General features: G+C 40.9%; 1 protein-coding gene across 2 annotated transcripts in view; it reads right to left on the bottom strand.

The window, feature by feature from the left end:
* Nucleotides 1–20,374, bottom strand: part of CCDC88C (coiled-coil domain containing 88C) — a 103,066-nt gene that overhangs the window by 30,606 nt on the left and 52,086 nt on the right. For both annotated transcript variants that reach the window (XM_082318784.1, XM_082318785.1), the window contains exons 7-13: nucleotides 19,234–19,374; nucleotides 18,285–18,469; nucleotides 17,624–17,705; nucleotides 17,018–17,176; nucleotides 10,711–10,857; nucleotides 9,127–9,271; nucleotides 5,830–6,011 (exon numbers count right to left, since the gene is read on the bottom strand). In XM_082318784.1, the coding sequence (XP_082174910.1) occupies nucleotides 5,830–6,011; nucleotides 9,127–9,271; nucleotides 10,711–10,857; nucleotides 17,018–17,176; nucleotides 17,624–17,705; nucleotides 18,285–18,469; nucleotides 19,234–19,374 (1,041 nt within the window). The remainder of the gene's footprint in view (nucleotides 1–5,829; nucleotides 6,012–9,126; nucleotides 9,272–10,710; nucleotides 10,858–17,017; nucleotides 17,177–17,623; nucleotides 17,706–18,284; nucleotides 18,470–19,233; nucleotides 19,375–20,374) is intronic.

Raw genomic sequence — 20,374 nt, 5'->3', positions numbered from 1 at the left:
CAACGACTGTTTGCACTTTAAGTTATTTTGAAGACCGGAGAGGAATGAGATGGGGAATGCAGCTGAAAGATGTAGTCCTTCCCTTCTGCAGCTTGCCAGTCTCAGAGGAGAAAGCGACTGTTTTGTTTTTCTCACAGTGCCAAGAATCTCCTTCATGCCTGTTAAGATCAGACCACATAAGGTACAGCAGTAAGAAATGCTTCACCTGCCTGCCTGAATGTCCCGTTGTGCTCCTGTCATCAGCGATTAAGGTTCCGATGCTCACCTTTCTGAGGGACTTGTCTCCTCCTAGCCTCTCCATCACTGATGGCCCTAATCTACCAGTGAATGCGGAGAAAGTTACAATTCAGTGAGCAACAGAATTTAAAAACAAAACAAAACAAAAAAACAAAAAAAAAAAACAACAAAAAAAAAACAAAAAACAAAACAAACAAAACCAGGAATAGAGGAAAAGCCCTGGGGTTTCCAAGTTTACCTTCCCTCTCCCTGCACTCTGTTGGCCCTCTGTTTTCCCCAGCAGGTGACAATACTGGATTTGAAAGATTTGTGAATAAGGTCCTGGTCCTACAATGACTGATGTCTTCTTACTCCCACCTTTTGAAAGTTGTACTCATAATGCACTAAGCACTGAAAAGTAGCAGCTCTTCAGTATTTAGAAGCAAGGGGTTCAGAGAGCTAGGCTCCCCAAGTCAGTAAGTATTCCTTTTTATGCTTGTAAAGTACTGTGAGCACCTACAGATCTGCACAAGAATCAGCTCATTTTTTTGTGTTGGTATTATGAACTTTGCCAACAGTCAAAACGTCAATGAAAAAGGTATTAACAATAATTCTTACAAGTGGGAAATAGCTGGAGGCTGGGCTCTGCCTATGTCAACATGTGCCTCATTACAGGAAGTGTTTAAACAAGCAGAGGCTGCCCAGATTGGAGATAAGAAGGGATCAACAGTTAGAAATGTAACCATGTTAAGGTTCATTGGTCTCAAAGGAGCTGTTCAGAGAAAGCTGGAACATAAACTCAGTAACTCAGCAATAGCTGGTCTTCATTAGCACCTCCCAGAAAAACTGGAGGCAAGTAAGAAACTACTGTTTACAGCTTGTTTCAGTCCAAGAAGTTAGGAATGCAGAGAAAACAGATAGATACTTGACTGTGCCTGAAAGGAGGGTTTTCTATTATTAGCTCCTCTGAAAACCTTGCAAGAAAGGCAAAAAAATATGTACGTGACTTTTCCTTTGTATCATCTCCTCTTGTACTACCTGAATAATCCTGTTCCGGCTACGTGATCCTTCCAAGAACTAGATCAGTAGAGAGCCAAGCATACTCGGACAATTCTTGAAAGTCTCAGACAGTGAAGGAAATCTGAATCCAGTTAAATGACTTCAGGGAGGCAAATTTTTACTATGGGTATCTCAGGAAAGTTACAAAAAACCCACAGGCATACAACATCTGAGAAAAACACTTCTTTATCTCCTGTCCTGTGTCTGTATACATGCTTGTCTTTGCCAGTCCTTAAGAACTGCTGCCCTCTCCTCTGCCTACTGTGGAAACCATTCTGCAATGAATCAGACAGACTTCCCCTATTATCCCCTTTTCCCCTAGCACACCCCCTTGTGGACATGCATACCCTCTAATTAAGGGGATACATGTGTGAGAAATACAAAAACATGTTAGAGGAACAGAAGAATAAAAAAAAAATTCAAACATCTCAAACCTAGTGGTCTTCTGTGATGGAGTGACTACATCAGTGGACAAGGGATGAGCTACAGATGTCGTCTATCTGGAATTCTGTAAGGTCTTTGACATGGTCCCCCACAACATCCTCCTCTCGAAATTGGAGAGATGGATTTGATGGGTGGACTGTTCGGTGGATGAGGAATTGGCTGGATGGTCACATCCAGAGGGTAGTGGTCAACGGCTCAATGTCCAGATGGACACTGGTGACAAATAGTGTCCCTCAGAGGTCCATACTGGGACCGGTACTGTTCAATACCTTCATCAGTGACATAGACAGTGGGATCGAGTGCACCCTCAGCAAGTTTGCAGATGACACCAAACTGAGTGGTGCAGTTGACAAACCTGAGAGATGGGATACCATCCAGAGGGACCTGGACAAGCTGGAGAAGTGGGCCTGTGTGAACCTCATGAGGTTCAACAAGGACAAGTGCAAGGTCCTGCACACGGGCCGGGGCAACCGCCAGCATCAATACAGGCAGGGGTATGAAGGGATTGAGAGCAGCCCTGCAGAGAAGGACTTGGGGGTACTGGTGGATGAAAAACTGGACATGAGCCAGCAATGTGCACTCACAGCCCAGAAAGCCAACCGTATCCTGGGCCGCATCAAAAGAAGCGTGGCCGGCAGGTCAAGGGAGGTGATGCTGCCCTTCTACTCCGCTCTGGTGAGACCCTACCTGGAGTACTGCGTCCAGCTCTGGAGTCCTCAGTACAAGAAGGACATGGACCTGTTGGAGTGGGTCCAGAAGAGGGCCACAGCTCAGTTAGGTCCAGAGGAGGTGCCCTGGTTTCAGCTACGATAGAGTTAATTTTCTTCCTAGTAGCTGGCATAGTGCTGTGTTTTGGATTTAGTATGAGAACAATGTTGATAACACACTGATGTTTTAGCTGTCTAAGTAGTGCTTACACTAGTCAAGGACTTTTCAGCTTCCCATGCTCTGCCAGGTGCACAAGAAGCTGGGAGGGAGCACAGCCAGGACAGCTGACCCCGACTGGCCAAAGGGCTATTCCATACCATATGACATCATGCCCAGTATATAAACTGGGGGCAGTTGGCCGGGGGCAGTGATCACTGCTCAGGGACAGGCTGGGCATTGGTCAGCGAGTGGTGAGCGACTGCATTGTGCATCACTTGTTTTGTATAGTCTTTTATCATTATTATTATTATTATTTTCTCTTCCTCTGCTGTCCTATTAAACTGTCTTTATCTCAACACACAGGTTTTACTTTTCTCCCCAATTCTCTCTCCCATCCCATGGGGTGGGACAGGAGGGTGAGCACACAGCTGCATGGTGCTTAGTTAGACTGGGGTTAAACCACAACAGGAGGGCTGAGAGAGTTGGGGTTGTTCAGCTTGGAGAAGAGAAGGCTCCAGGGAGAGCTTATTGTGGCCTTTCAATACTTAAAGGGGGCTTATCGGAAAGATGGGGACAGACTTTTTAGCAGGGCCCGTAGTGATGGGACAAGGGGTAACGGCTTTAAACTAAAAGAGGGTACATTTAGACTAGAATCATAGAATACCAGCTTGGAAGGGACCTCAAGGATCATCTGGTCCAATGTTTCTAGGCAAGAGCACAGTCTAGACGAGATGGCCCAGCACCCTGTCCAGCTGAGTCTTAAACGTGTTCAGCATAGCGGAGTCAACCACTTCCCTGGGGAGATTATTCCAATGATTGACTGTTCTCATTGTGAAAAATTTTCCCTGTTAAACTTCATAACGTTCATGTTAGCTCACTCTTCCAGCCTATCCAGATCTTCCTGCAGGGTGGCTCTCCCTTCCAGAGTGTCTACTTCCCCACTCAGTTTGGTGTCATCTGCAAACTTCATCAGGCTACACTTGATCCCGTTACCCAGATCACTTATGAAGATACTGAATAGCGTTGGGCCCAATATTGATCCCTGGGGGACCCCACTTGTGACGGGTTGCCAATTTGAAAAAGAGCCATTTACCACCACCCTTTGGATACGGTCCGCCAGCCAATTCCTCACCCACTGCACAGACCACTTGTCTAGACCATAACACATCAATTTCTCCAGGAGGAGGTCGTGGGGAAGTAGATACAACATAGAAATTTTTTACCATGAGGGTGGTGAAAGACTGGCACAGGTTGCCCACAGAGGTGGTAGATGCCCTGTCCCTGGAAACATTCAAGGTCAGGTTGGACGGGGCTCTGAGCAGCCTGATCTAGCTGCAGATGTCCCTGCTCATTGCAGGGGGGTTGGACTAGATGACCTTTAAAGGTCCCTTCCAACCCAAACTGTTCTGTGATTCTATGAAATCAAGACTATTTTACATACCATGTATCAGGTCTCTGTACACTGAGAGACAACTGTATGTCTCACACAGACTATAGAATACTACTATCTTTTTTTCCCCAAATCTCCCTGAATGGGATGTGAAGTCCATGAACAACTTGACTGGCCTGTGGTATTCAGTCAACAGCTCCCATCATATTCTGTGTTTCTCTGGTGATGAGTTCATGCATTTCCAACTGCTCTTAATAGCAGTATTTTTAACTGCCATTTTTTTCATTGGTCTGATGCATACAGTGCGCCCCTTTCACCACACAGGTATTCCCTACTACTGGTTTTTGTCTTGTTTAACTACCAGACCTGTAGGTGACCCCACCATGCCAACGCATTCAGCATCATCAAACACTAGTCATCAGACTAATTCTGGAATCAAAACTGTTGGCACCAATACAGTGTCATAACAAGAGGTGCCCACAGGAATGTGCCTGGGGCAAAGCCAAAGGTTGACCACAGTTATTCAAGTGACTTAAACTGCAGATGCACCACAGGTATCTGCTGAGTGCTTTATATGCCTTGATCTCAAATTTTAAGCATGTAAATTAGAGCTGGAGTGAATTACTCATACACAACAGGTCATAAATGAGAGCGTGGAAGGACAATACAGTGAACGGAATTTTTGCAGTTTTCCTTGTTCACAGAAGGAAGCAAAGAAGCAGAACTTGTCTCCCAACTTGGCAAAAGAATCTCTCCAGAAGACTGAGTGATCCAGTGATAGATACTTGTTCACTTTGGCAGAGAAACTGACACTCTGCTAGTTACAACCTGGTAATCCATGACCAGCATTTCATATCCAGATTCTTTCTCCCCTTGTCCTTTAAAGCATTCAGTTAGCCCACAAACAGACCAGAAAGGACTGAAATATTTGTATCAATATCTCACACACAGAGGTTACATCAATAATGGGAAAAGGAGAAATGAGCCTTATATTCTGGATAATTTAGCAAAGGTATGAATATGGAAAAAAAAAAAGAAAATGACATGGAAATTTTTTATACTCAGACTAGCAAACAGTCTCTTTCCCCACCGGCACTTGGCTCAATTAATCAGAGTTCAGGATGCAAGTTACTAGCCAGACAAAAATAAAGCTAGTGGTTGGAGGTGAACTGAGCACTGTGTTTCACAAGGACAAGCACTGAGCTGGCATTTGAGCTAAATGTAATCACAGTTAATAATAGAGTGCAACACACATATATATATATATATAAATAAATTTAAAAAGCGATGACCTGCCTGTTTGTTACAAAGATTAAAAGAACCCAGACCTTTGCAGAGAGAGAGAGACACTAGAAAACTTCTAATAGCCAAAAGGACAAGACAAAGAGCTGATCCAGAACTAGACAACAAAAAAGACTGACTTGAAAATATATTAAACTGAATTCACCTGTGTGATTTGACTTACATGGAAACAATATTAAAACTTTCAAACAAACAAAACAGTTCAATGTGGCCATGGCCTCCTTGCCTAGTAGGGACTACCGTAAGACAACGAAAAGGGACACAATCAACAGTACAATCTGACAGGGGCAAATGAGCACTGGAAGACAGCTTTTATGAAGCAGGAACAGTCACTTGTGCTTACAATGATGCACCTAAGTAGGCAGTGAAGTAGAAGGCAATAGAATACACCAATGTTAGAATGCAATTAAACATATGGGGCCAAAACCATGCCCAGTCTTCTGGGGAACGTGGGTGAATTCCCTGCAATCCCTCATCGTTCAGGAAGGCCATACAGCCCTGTGCACACTGTGTTTAAAAACCAAAGAGCTCTGTTCCTGTGAGCAAATTACCTTTTTGCTAAGCTGTTGATTTTCCTTTTCCAGTTCCACAAACTTTAGGCTGCTCTCTCTGGAGGTCAAGGAGGCATCTCTCAGCTCTTGGATTGTGTTCTGCAAGCTCTGATTATCCTTCTCTAGCTTCAGTATGCGACTCGAAGCACATTCATTCAGCTCAAACACAAAGGACTTTCTGGCTGTTGAAACATGAGAATCAGAAGGTGGCACTAACCAATTCACAAACATCTCCCTTCTTATGTCCTTAAGGTTCACTTGTATGAAGATAATTGCAGTCAGATTCTTATCATTTCAGCTTGACTGCTAAGTAAACACTTTGTTAAAAAGAGAACCCATTTTCACAGACAACACTTAAGACGTTTAATAAATAGGGAAGTATCTGAACAGATAACCATCTTAAAAGTTACTTTCCTAACTCTTCCTGAAGTTGCTTTAGCCATGTTAGTAGCATGTCTAATATTAGTAGCAAAACATACCCTCTCATACTTCCATCAGAGGAAATAAATTGAGGCAGAAAGTAAGCCACTACGAAGTGTTTGCTAAAACAGCATGATGGTGCACTTCCAAAAGCTAGTGAAAACTTAGGTACTCGATGATATTTAGTCACAGAAAAAATTCTTACAAAAGTGAGTTCCAGTGCTTATCTTCACAGCTACTTCATCAAGAATATGCTGAATCAGAGATATTTTTTTTACTACCAGCTACCCAGGCACAGGACATGCATCAGAATGTTGATTATAGAGAAGTGTCTGAAGTTGAAATCTCAGAACTAACAAAATTTATGGAAGTTTTACAACAGAAATGTTTTTTTACTCTACATGTTTGTAGATCAAAAGTCTCACTAGCTCTCAGCCTTAACTCCCAGCACCAAAGCCTCATTGTTCTGTTCATTTCTCTGGTGAGCACCTGAATAATTGTAAGAGCAACCCTCTGTTTCACATGCAATAATAATTGCTACCCTTCACCTCAAAACGACATTTCTTACGAAATTGACTTTAACATAGTCTTTAAGTCTCAGAAAATAATTCACTCCTGCTAAATAATCAACACTGTCACATACAGCACACTGAGTACTTTAGAACTGGCAAGTTTCTGAGACTGGTAAAATCCTATTTGTCTCTTTTATGGAGCATCACCCGGAGAGTTTTGGTCACATGAAGACTCGAATGGTAAACATTAACTAAATACTCCAGTTGAGTTCTGTCCTGAAGCAAAGCCCATCTAAATGGCTTTTTTCCATGCTTATTTTTCACATGATTTGGAATAAAATATTCTAAACCAGCAGCTAAAATCTTCTGCTATCTGCCACCCTTGCAGACTCAACCTGAAATCCAGGAACAGGAGGTTTTCTAAAAGAGCTTTGCAGACTGACTCTATTTGTACAAACAAGTTGCATTCATAACAGCAACATGCATTGAAATGGAACTTTTTAAAGAAAATCATTGTAAAAGTAGGACAGCACTTCTGTGAAATAAAGTTTCAAAGTTTAATGGTTTTAGTTTTTTTTTTAAATCAGGCTTCTGGTGAAGGGTCTGGAGCACAAGTCTGATGAGGAGCAGCTGAGGGAGCTGGAGTTGTTTAGCCTGGAGAAAAGGAGACTCAGGGGAGACCTTATCGCTCTCTACAACTACCTGAAAGGAGGTTGTAGCGAGGGGGTCGGTCTCTTCTCCTAAGTAACAAGTGATAGGATGAGAGGAAATGGCTTCAAGCTGCGCCAGGGGAGGTTTAGGTTGGATATTAGGAAAAATTTCTTCACTGAAGGGGTAGTCAGGCATTGGAACAGGCTGCCCGGGGAAGGGGTTGAGTCCCCATCCCTGGAGGCATTTAAAACACATGTAGATGTGGTGGACTTGGCAGTGCTAGGTTAACGGTTGGACTCGATGAGCTTAAAGGTCTTTTCCAACCTAAATGATTCTATGATTCCCTCACTAATTTTTCTTCCACTGAATAAAAAAGATTACTGATGTTCTCAGTTCCTCTTACTTTCTTTTTCTCTGGTTAATCAGAGGGGTTCTGGAGCTCCAGTGCTGAAACACTAAGCATCAGTGCAGTGAAGGAATCTCATCTTTTTTCATTTGTTTTAAACCACTCTGTTGAGCACATTTTGAAAGTTATGTTTGACAGAAATGAATAAATAAGAAACAACAAAATAAAACTAGCATCCTTCCTTCTATTACACCACTAGTGAACCCAAATCAGTAAGGGCGCAAAACTTGCTATTTGAAACAAGCCAGAAAATTAGATAGTTTTACGTTTTCCTGAAATGCTCTTCATTAAAATTTTAAGTTTTGAGAGAACTGTGTTTTTTCCCCACTGTCTAATATAATAAGCAATATCCTTGATTACACATAAGGAGGAACAGAGTGCCATTCACATCTCAGGCTAAGGTAAACCTGCTTTGCAAGATTATTAATTAAAAGTAACAATTAATTAGCCATTGATCTTAATAAAGAGAACTCAGATCCTAGACAGCAAGTAGAATTGAGAATTGGTGTCAGGCACACATTCAGTTATTTTACAAAACAAAGCTATTCTTGTAGACACCTTTACTGAAAACTGAGCATCTGCTTACTCTAATTTATTCCTTTGTCTTCAGGTTAAACCGTTCCTGGTACACAAAGTCAAACATGCAAGTCTTAGCAGAATCAGGTGAGTAATCAATAAAAGCTGCACACTGAACTGCATGAAATAGCTTATATTTCCCAAGTTCCATTTAGCATTGTTATTTAGGCTGGTATTATAGACAGAATGAATGTTAGACACAGAAACCAATGCTAAAGCCTGACTAGTGAAGGAAGCATTAGTTATGTTTGTGATAGTTACGGAAATCAAATCAACCATTCAAAAAAAATAATCAGCCAGTTATTTTAACTGTGCACATTTTTCAGTATCTAATAAAAATAAATGACTTCAGCATACACTACTTCCTGGGACTTAAAGACCAGCTAATTGTCTGTACTAATTGTACTAAAGAATACTAAAGATCACAGACTCCTCCCAGCCATTCAGTTAGAAATATCCAGTGTTTGGTATGACATTTCTGCTGTGTCATTTACAAAGGTTTCTTTTTCTTTTTTTTTTTTTTTTTTTTTTTTTTAAATTTTTAATTATTTAAATTATTAATATTTTTAATACATTTTAGAAGTTCTGAAAAATGAAGTTCAAAGTCAAGTGGCTGAATGAGGGAAGTCCTCAAGCTTGGACTCAACTTCTGTGACCATCTCAGTCAACCAACCTGTCTACTCTAAAAGAGACCACAAACACACAACAACAGCTACCTCAGCTGGTACTCACTGTCTGCAAGATCTGTGCTTCTAGATAGTTGTTCTAGTTCCCAGCCTAGGTGTGCAGACTCGTTCATGCTCTGTTTCTGTGCAATCTCCAAGACCATGTTCTCCTCCAGCAGCTCTTCTATTCTCTTCTTGTCCGTGTCCCGGTCCTGTGCAAGACACGCATGAATGAAAATGCATATTCAGCTTATCCATAAGATTGTTCTGTCAGTTGAACTGCTACAAGCACAACACACGTTCAGAGTAGAAGAATCTCCTTAAACACTGTGTGCTTTCATATTGAAATACATGTAGAGCGTTAAATGTTTGCTGTGGGCTACCATACGTGCCACAGAATGCAGTGCAGAGACACCCAGCTGGCCCTGTTTAGAGTCAGCTCAGGTCCATGAAACACTTGGAGGGAGGGTGACTGGAGTGACAACATACTGGGTGATGACAGGGCCAGTACAAGCCAGGGCTAGTGAGGCAGGCTGGATTCAAGCTGTCTCCAGAGCTAAACTCTTCAAAAACATGTAGCATCATGCACTGACACACTGGAGAGACTGCAGATATAACCTTGAATTCTACTGAGCTTCTTCAACTCATCACGTCAAATTTGGATCCAGTCATATGGATCGACAAGTAACATCTGCCTCATAATTTGAGTTTTAAAATATCCAGAAAACAGATCTGGAGAATGAATCTACTGTTGCTTCTTGTGAGTATTTTGGCCATTTGCATTTGTGGGAGCTGAAGCAGTGCCTTAGAGGGTCCCAAATTTTCAGAAAGCATTACCCAAAAATTCATCAAGTCACCCAGAAAAGCATCGTTCAAATCACCAGCCACTTTGGAAAAGCTGGAGCGTGACATGACCCTTATAATGCCCTGAATCAGCCACTACACGTAACTCCACACAGCACCCTCAACATCTTTGTTTCCAACAGACCCTGTTGGAAACCCTATAAAGTTAAACCTGCAAAAATTCAAAACACAGAGGGATAAGAGGAGGACTGTTAAGTACAATACAAGAGATGAAAGAGTATTTATTATTTCTAGTGGGATTATAAAATCCAATGTTGCTTTTTTTTTTTTGTAGGCAGTAATCTGCCACTTCTTACATTTCCTTTTCTATGAAGCAATAAGCCATGTCTCTGATTTACACAGAAATAAATTTTGGAGTTTTGTGTCTTTTACAGGGGTAATGGATTCTTAAAGTCACTGTAATGGTTGGGGGTTTTGTTTCCAACAAGAAAAACCATTTACTACAGTAGATTTCATTTCCTATATCTAAGCGATTTCTACTTAACTGACAGATTTTAACATCTCCATTATCAATATGTATGAAAGCAATATGTATTTTAAAATTATTATATACCTTCTTGCATAAAATTAAATTCATCAATCTCACACAAAGTAGCATTGGCAGTATTTACACTGTTAACAATATAGTATTTCAAGAATTCATGTACACAAAGTTCAAACTAAAGACCTCTTTAAAAGCACTGTTGATTTATTTGCCTGTCTCCACTGGTTTCTGTGACATGAATCTGTGACCTAGCTTAAAAACAGAAGTTCAAAAAATTAGCATAATGAAAACGAGAGGGCATACCAGCTCCACATCATGAAGTTTGGATTTCAACTGCAAATTTTCCTTCTCTAATTCATGCAGTTTATCACCACGAGCTCTTGCCGTTGTTAGCTGTTCTTCTAGCATAGCCTTTGTTTCAATTAATATGATGTTGTCCTCTCTTAACTCCTAGGGAGAAAAAGTAACAATGTTAATCTCTACATAAACTGACTTCAAAGACCAGTGACTTTCATAAACTGACATTGCAAAACACAAGAAATCTGACATGTTTCTCTGTTTCATAAAAAAGTTTTTACCTAATATTTTAATGAGAGATTATACTCTGTTTAATTATCTGTCATGAATGCAAGTAAATCTAATATTTCTTATTCTTTTTTTCCTGCATTTTAGAAGTTTAATAGAGTTCCTTTTGCTCTATATGAGGCTAGATCAAGAGGTGCACCAAGGAGACTCAAGACACAAAAGAGCAACTGTTGAATTGCAATTCCAGTGTTACAATACCATTTCCTTAGCCAACTCACAGTAGTCCCCAGTTTCAAAACAGATTATATTTATTTACTTTCAAGATACATTATAGTGTATTCAAAGCACATTGGGGAGCACTGTCCATCAATATATACTATGTCCATATCCCTGTTTCAGTACACTTACATGTAAATGTCTGTTTAATAAAGTTTTTCTCTCTCTCATGAACAGAATTTTAATTCACTTCAACAAGAGAAGTTGTTTTATGCTTATCACTTAACACACACCCCACCCCATCGCCAATAAACACACGACCACTAACTGCCATGTTGCTTATCCATTATAGCTTTTGGATCTGTTTTTACCAAGTAAAAGTTTAACTTACTCTGCTGTAGCCACAGCATTAGAAACAAGTTAATTACACTGCACTCTGAACTTTCCTTGCAAAGCAACAAATGAAGCTTTGTGCATTCAAGTATCTTATCTCCAGAAACATGAAATGTCCAAAGCATAAAGTCTGGCCATGTATTCTTGGTCACGTTTTAAACACATTTATTAAATTTTGTCTTATTTCAAGTTATAATACCTCATTGCTAGCTTTTACTCTTGTTGATCCTCAGATAAGTCTTGAGTCAGAGACAGAATTTTCTATTGTGGGAATGTATCAGCATTTAAAAGATTAAATGGATACAGGACAGATTTTTGCCCAGAAGAGTTACAATGGGGCAAGAACCAGATTCTTTGATTCTCTAAAGAAATTTTCTTTTGTCTTTCTTTGCTTTCCTCTCTCCTCCCCCCACATCCCTTCCCCTGCTCCAATGAAATATGCAAAAACAGAAAAATGTGCACACAGGCAGGATGAAATGCTTATGGCTTGACAAGTTTATTCCTGGACAACCGTCTTCAAAACGTGAAGCCTCTGCTGACATCAGTGTTCACGTCTGTTCTCTCAGACCACAAACATCCAAACCAAGTAGATTCCTGAAAGATCACCAGGCACGAGGAAATCACTTTCACTGCTTAATCAGCAACTACCTTCTAATTTTTGGGGGTAGAATCAGCCTTAAGAAGTCTTATGTGGCTCAGTTACTTAAAAAACAAAAAGAAAAAAGAAAAAAGAAAAAAAAAAGATAGCTGTAAAGCACAAGTTAAGAGTGTCTGATGACAGCCACTCCCCTTGCCTTTTGATACTACAGGCGGCCATGATTTAATAGCCTTATATAGCAAGTAACCTTAGTTCTGTGCGGCATCTTGACTGTGGATGGCATAATATGGAAAGTCTACCTTATATAGTACCATATTGCCCTTGATCTCTCAGTGGGTCAGCTATCAACTTGCAAAATATGAGAGGAAAAATTTCCCTACTACAGCAGCATTAAAAGGACAAGTATGTTAGTGCTTGTGAAGTGGTTCAACTACCACAATTAAAATGTCTGAGTATGTGGATAACTAAAATAATAATACTGAAACACTGATTTTACAGAATCAGCATTTTGGGCCAAGTCTGATCTAACAGGGTCACTTCAGGGAGGGCAAACTAAAAAGGCTGACACTGAACAGATGACAGACCAGAGGAAGTACACAACACAAGATGTGCTGGGTGTCATGTAAGCTGCCAGAATACCTGTAATGAAACAGCAACATGACAAGAATTTACTTTGCTAGATCATCACACTCAATTTGGACCACAGCCCTAAGAAGTAAGGTGGTGTCTGACCTCAAAAACATGGCCTCAGAACTATCCCCCAAAACTGCCTACCAAGCAGGAACTACTTATTTTAGTGCCTCATGAAGAGTCAAGCTACGTGCCAAGTACATACAAATATCCAGGCTCTGGTACGAACCACACATCTCTGGGAGCTTCAATATATGGAAGACTGAAGCACTTTCCACTGAGGGCCCAGGAGGGGCGGACATGTCAGTTCAAAGCAGTTCTGATGAAATCTTAAATTAATAACCTGGTGGAAATGCCTGCTATGGCGAGGTCAACATTGCTCACTGGTGTACCCATGATGTGAAGTTTTCTTAATATTGAAAAGTTCATGTAATTTAAATAATTACTCCATGGGAGCTTGGTAGAGTTACATCTCAAGGCTTGGAAGGTAAAACTGTCCTAACTAAAACGTGTCAGCACCAACATGTCCCAGAAGTTGCTGGGATAACATGGTTGACCTAAAAATGTGTCTGGCTACAAATCGCACTTGTCAAACAATCAGCAGGTGGTGGTGCTTCCACTGGAATTAAGGTTTATTTTTTCTTTAATTAGCAAACCTACCAACATTATTTTGTAACTATGAGTTTATTTTTAAATCAACAGCAAAAATAGTTGGCTATGGATTTTTTTTTTTAAATACACTGAATTTGCTCAGTAAGGGATTTAAAAAAACTCTTTGTTTTATATCACTTAAATTGTGATGGTTTAATATCCAACATATATAATTCTGCTTTTGTAATTTCTAAAATAAATTATGCATTGCGGTTTGATCCTGTATCACTGTGCCTTGAAATAGCTTTAAGAATGTGCAGTGTGTACTCATGTGGTTACAATTAACTCTGGGAGCAAGTGGTTGCACAATCAGGGTGTGTTGCTACAGGAAAACATTTTCAGAAACTAAAGTAGCAATCAGATTGTTTAAATCTGAAACTAGAGAATTTGCACACGCATCGAGGCCTAGTTATTAAACAGAGTTCAAGCCCCTTCCTTCTGGCAGTTCAGAAGCTGCCCCTACTGAGCCGTGACACAGTTAACATCTTGTGACAATCAAACATTGCCTTAGACAGCTATGTGAAAATATACAAGAGATGCTTTTGCTTTTTTTAACATTCACAGAAATTCCTCCCATCAGCCCATAAGGAAATGTGATTGCAGTGAGAAGGAGGAAGAATGGACAAGGCAGACTCCCTGGCCTCGGAAAATAATCTGATCTCCTGGAGCAGCACAACATTCAACCGAGAGGAACGACGGAGGGAAGCTTTACACTGGTGAGAAGCACTTCCTTGGAGGAAGCCCTGCATTAAGCCTGCTCCTCCACATTCACAGTTACAACCTCATTAAACCACCCCAGCAGGAAGGATGCCAGAGCATACTCATCTCCAGGTCCCTTGAACAATGGTCAAATTAAAATGTCATTTCTGAATAACTTTGTCAAGACATACAGAGAAGGAAAACAGCACACATGCCTAAATATGTTACATTCACATAGAGAAAGACTTGCTCCTTTTGCACTCCTTCTGTGATAGCTCCTTAAATCTCTTCCTGCCGCCACTGCTGGTTTGTATCATGTCCTTCCAGAAACTAGTTGTAAGCTTGCTCACAACTCCTAAATCTTGCGACAGTATCATACACAGAGAATATTCTATATTTTTTTCTCAAACTACCAAATGTGTATGTGAACTACAAGAAGGAAAAGATTTTTAAGTGCTCATTTAATGGCTTTCTGCATTGATGCACAAAGGTAAACCCACTTTTTCTTCTCCCTTACCGATTGGCACTGCTTTGTCACTGCTGGACAACCCCGTCAAGACCCTATGAGCCTTAAGGTATCACATTACATAGAAAAGTGGCTTATGCTGTACTTTACACACCTACATTTTCATTGCTGTGCCTCTGTAAGATTTGTTCAGGTCTTAAGACTTAGAGCTTAGGAAGCCAGCCACAACCAGTAAATGCCGTGAGATCAATCAGCACTGTACTGTCTAGTGGTAAAAAAAATCTCTACCATGTTACATCCCCGCACCTATCTTACAACTTGGAACTGTAAGCCAAACAGTTTTCAAGGGAGTGGGAGGAATCTGAGCAGACGCTGAACTGACTCCAGCCATTAACCCTTCTTTTGGAGGGGCAGAGGACTTGAGACAGATAAGACAGAAAACTGAGGGACCATGGAAAGTTGGATAGTGGCTCCTATGCACAGCCTTTGTACTACTCCATGACCACAGAAAGACAGAATAGTGCCTTGTGGAATCCTCTGAATGTATCAGCACGAAACCAGTGGAGTTTGCCTGACACTGCCACTGCTCAACTCTGGCAGTCCATGGCTGTGCCAAGACTCGATCAATGACGCAAGAGGGAGTGGTGAGAATGTGAAACCCTCTGGCTATTCTAGACCGCAGAGCAGCCTGCAGACAGCTGCGCAATCCTGCCGCATATTAGAAGAGCTCCGCCCCTACGGCAGTGACAACTTTTGCTAGAGGACACACTGTGGCCCAGAATTAGAAAAGCGCCATATCGATGGGAAATATTCTTTGTCCCACTACTGTATTTCAGGGAGGTATCCTTGGGAGAGCCAACACTCATCTCTGACATTCAATACTTTCACCAAAAACTGGCAGGGTAGAAGAGGGAGTGAGGAAACTTGGAACAAATTTGAAACTGAAGTGGAGGTCTCTTTACTGAATGATATGTTAAGCAAGATTTGCATGCAGACAGCAGAGCAGGAAACTGCTAGCTCTAGGACAAGCAAGGAGGCTGAGAACTCAAGAACAGAAATAGCTACTCCCTTGATCTGAGATGAAGACAAGACTAAAAAACTCCTAGGTCTGGCTAAATTATCTGAGCAGCAAGTAGAAGCTAAGCGACTCCAGTGCACAGCCAAAAGGGAAATGCCAGGATGCCGTGCTGATAGCTAGTGTGCCAGGTTAATGCACGACTGATTTGCCAGCTTGAGGGAGGAAAACAGAGCGTGCCAGAGCTTCATACTTCCTAATGTAAACTGGGAATTACTGAGAGGGAAGGCAGGCTTTTGTAGTCTATTACTACATTTAATAACCATCCATCTTAGTGAACCTATTCATAATATTCATAAGAAGCAGCAGCTAGCTGGCCCCTTAGGTTAGAGAGGGGAAAAAAAAAGAATCACCTACAAAGTGTTTATAGAGCAGAAGTAAGGTCTGTGTTCTCAGCCAGAGGCCTGCCAAATGCGAGTTTCAACATCACTCTTCTACCTCAGACCTGGGATTTTATCTAATTATAGCGAGGCTGTCAATTACTGAACCTCCGTGTGTTCAGCAAGTCTGGATATTTATTTGACTTCAGCTGAAGTGTTATGTATATGGATTATTGAGAGTTTAGGTAAGAATGGCTTAAAGAACTGAAAGGACAGAAAACAATTGCAATCTGACCTAAATTTAAGGTCAGCCATACTGTGAGCAATGAGTTTGTCTAGATGATTTCAAAGGTCTTTTCCAACATAAGTTAGCTAATAATTCCAGGACGGGCATAGCTGCAGGTGACTAAGCTGAGTAACTGGCATTACTACTGGAACAAAGCTATACGTTTCTCATTGACATACCCTACGCAGGGCACTAGGGAAGATCCAAGTCTTCTCTTCTTTCTACTACAAGCAACAGTTGCAAAAAGGGCTGGCTAGAATTTGTCATCTGAGGTCATGCTTAAAAACACCCAGCTGTTTCAACAACAGTTGCATCTGCTACAAACACCTAAGGAAAAACACCCAGACATTCATTTAGCTAATTTATATGTGACATTTAAGATGTTGGTCAAAGGAACAACTCTGAAACATAGGCATTTTACCGAAGAATAATTTTCAAGACTAGACTAAAGGTCTGGATTCTCTAGAAGTGTCCAGAAAAGGTCTGTCCTGTTTAGCCACATAATGCTGAACTAAGCAGCATTTATTAAAACTAATGGGTATTTATTTTTTTTGTGCACCAAGTCCTTCTTCTCACTGAAAGAAGTTTTAATGTTGCTAAGTCAATAACTATGATGTATGTTACAAAATTTCCACTTGCTCTGATGTTTTGCAGCAGCCAGCTCAATGACAAACGACACATGAACTAGTAACACAACAAAAGCCAAACATTAAGGGTAACTCAGCAAATCTTTCTCTCAATTTTCACTTGCCTCCATGCGAGCTTTGTAAAAATCTACATCATGAAGTTTCTCTTTGCACCGAACAAGTTCCATCTCAAGTCTCTCCACACGGTTTGCCCTCTCTCTCAGAGAGTCGAGCTCATCTCTGTATGCTCGGGCAGAGCGAGCGTCTGAGGCCAGGTGGATATTCTGTGAGAAATGAGGAATAAGCAGGGAGAAAAATCTTAGTAAATACTCGAATGCATGTTTTTTTAAACTTTAGTTATTTACTTACTTACTTTAAGCATAGGCAAATAGCATTCCCCTGCTTCAGGAGTAAGAGAATTCTCCTAACTAGCCAGTAAATTCTCTACAAGAGAGAGAGGTTCTTCAGCCTGTTGGGACTCTGACGTTTCTAATGCCTGATGCTGCAGAAGCTTCAGGCATTACTAGGCTATTTGCAAGCTAAACAGATGAGACTGCTCTCACCAGTTAAGTGGAAAGTGTAGCATTGCTATGCCATAGCCATAATCATTAGCTTGTTGAGGTAACTTGATTTCTTCATTAGAAAATAGGCATAGTAGTATTTTTAGCCTCACACTGAAAAAGGCTTTTTTAAATAGGGAAAACTGTCACAGTAAAATGAGCCCATCTTACCTCTTGTTTTATTTTTTGCAGCTCTAGGGTGAGCTGCTCAACTTCATGTTTAGAATCTACAAGCTGTTCAGACTTCTCTTCCCTGAAAAGGATTAGAAAAATCTTAGTAAGATTCCCCCCCCCCGAAACAATACTGATTATATGGACACTGCTGGAAAGGAAGGTAGAAATCTCCTAGCATATTCTGAACATTGAGCCTCTTTGTCATGACCGCTTCATAAAAGCAAGAGTTTTTTTCTCATGATACCATACACATATCATGGACCTGAGTTTGCAACTCTATTTTTATACTAAGTACCTTTGTTTAAATCTGATTGATGCTACTGCTGTCATAGCCAGCTTCACTGGCCTCTGGACTTCCCACTAATAACTAAAAAGTGCAGCTAGCAGTTAGCATTTTGAAGAGGGGAAGAGAGAGATGAGACACAAAAAGAAAAATGGAAGTAGCCATCACTCTGTGTTTAAAGACCAGTTAAGAAAGAAGACAGACGGAACACCCATACTAGCTTCCTACTGCTATGAACAAAAAATTTGAAAGGTGTGATTCTGAGAGCTCCCATGAAGGCCAGCGTACTGAAGCCGACAGGCAACTGCATTTTCAGGATGCACAAGACTTAATATACAAGTCTCTCTCTAGAAGCATAAATCACTGGTGACTCACAGCTCCTGCCGGATTCTTCTCAGTTTAGCCTTTGTGTCTGCCAGCTCAACTGCAAGGTGCTGCTTGTCTTCATTAGAAAGAGGGTTGGCTGGATTTGGTGAAGAATCTGGACTTGGTGCTTTCAGAGGACTTGGCGGTTGTTGAGACTGCAGATAATCTCTCTCTTGAGTGAGATCTACAATGACCTGGAAATACAGAGAAGTATATAGTGTCAAGAGATAAACAGTGTAACTATACATTGTTTTTCAAGTATCTAAAAATTATTTATAAATGCAGAATTATTAGCCTGGCATTATACAGAATTCAAGTGATAGCCAGGAGGGAAGGTTACATAGAGGAAAGGAACCTCCACTATGCTCAGACCACTAAAACATTCCCCTTCCAATGCTCAAAATAAGCAGTCTATTTTGCTTGGAGAATTCATAAAAACCTGTAACAACATTTTTAACTAACACAATCACAGTCAAAAGCATGACAGAAAATGAACAGGTTAAAGAAGGGGAGAAGCCTTCAGAGATCTGAAGGGAAGGGAACTGATGATTTCGCAACAGATAGGGCTGTCTTCACACAGAAAAAAAACTAGAGAAGACACTGGAACCCATGATGGTAGATAACAATGGAGAGACAGGCAAGCAATCACTCACAGATGAATGACTGAGCAGGCACGCAAAACCAAAAAAATCTCAAGACAAAGTCACAACTTCAAATATTTTGGTCTCTCTGCTTCATGGAGAGACCACTCCACTCCTCTTTACCAATCATTCACACACCTTAGTGTTTACGTGAGAATCAATAGAAAAGTCAAAATCTTTCTACAGATTTTCAGAGATGTAGTAGAAAGGTGCAGAAGAAAGAGAAACCCAGTGCACAAGCAACACACAAGAGAAGGAATGGAGCCTGCAACTGCTACTTCATATAAGCTCTATATGGGAGAGAGAAGTCATCGTACTTCTGTGCATTCATCTCTCTCATCAATAAGCCTTTTGAGGTGGAAAACCATATTCCTGGAGAGAGACTCTAGTTCTTCTGGGGCCATATCTGGGAGCTCCAGCCACTGCAAGTCGAAGACATTCTCCTGGTTGTGAGTAACCTAGGAAGAGAAAGAAAAAAAAAAAAAAAAAAAAAAAAAAAAAAAAAAAAAAAGAAGATCTTTCCACTGGTTGATTTGTAAATTTGTTTCCCATATATGCTGCATCCCCCAGGTTCTTCTACCAACCAGTTAAAAAACATACCACACTTCACCAAAGCCAGCTTGTAAATAACAAACACAACCATCTTAACTGTAACACTATCCAGCAATTTCTGGTATATTAAGGCTGATTTTTAAAAGTGATCAGATACATATTATGATCAATAGCACTTGTGCTTGCAAATGAGAAGTATGCAACCGTTTTACTGCAAGCACTGAGGTGGTCACCACAGGGATTTGAAGGGACTGATCCCACACTGAACAGTTAGACTGGTGTCTCACTGAGAAGAAGGCCTGCTTTCAATGAATTCGCAATTTGCAGCTGATACAGCTGGGAGGAGCTGCCTTTAGCAGAAATGTCTCTGGTTGCTGCTAGCCGTGTACCTTTCAACAGCTATCTTACCCAAACTGACTTCCTCTGAATCATTTAGCAGAAATGTCAGGGAAGTCTCTCAAGCTCAGTTAAAGACTGTTCCTGCTTTTGCCACAACCACGTGCTTAATTTTTTTTAAAAAAACAAATTTTTTTTTTTTTTTAAGCAGAACTATTTTTTCAAGTGTTAAGAAAAAAGTTCCTGTCTTAGACTTTCACTATTTGTTCCTCAAATCTGAGCATACCGGACTTTCTACACCTGCACACACTGACACCCGGCCGCAGCCAGTGCTGCTCCCAGCGAGGCACGTCGAGCAGGCGCCGTTTCCACAGGGCTCTCCTTTGGGTCTCCAAAGCAAGCTGGCTCCCAACGCCTACCTGTATTCATTCCTTCTACAGAAACCTCAGAAGTCCAAGACTACTCATCATTGGATCAAACTTCTCTTTAAAAACAGAGCATGTGTCCAATTTCAGCTGCAGAGTACACTTTTCAAGGCCATCTGAGCTCAGAGGCCACTGTCCAAAGCAA

This window comes from Platalea leucorodia, assembly GCF_965183815.1.
Source record: "Platalea leucorodia genome assembly, chromosome: 7".
In the NCBI taxonomy this organism is placed as follows: Eukaryota; Metazoa; Chordata; class Aves; order Pelecaniformes; family Threskiornithidae; genus Platalea; species Platalea leucorodia.
Note: the sequence above shows the minus strand (reverse complement) of the source record. Positions and strands in the feature narration are given on the sequence as shown.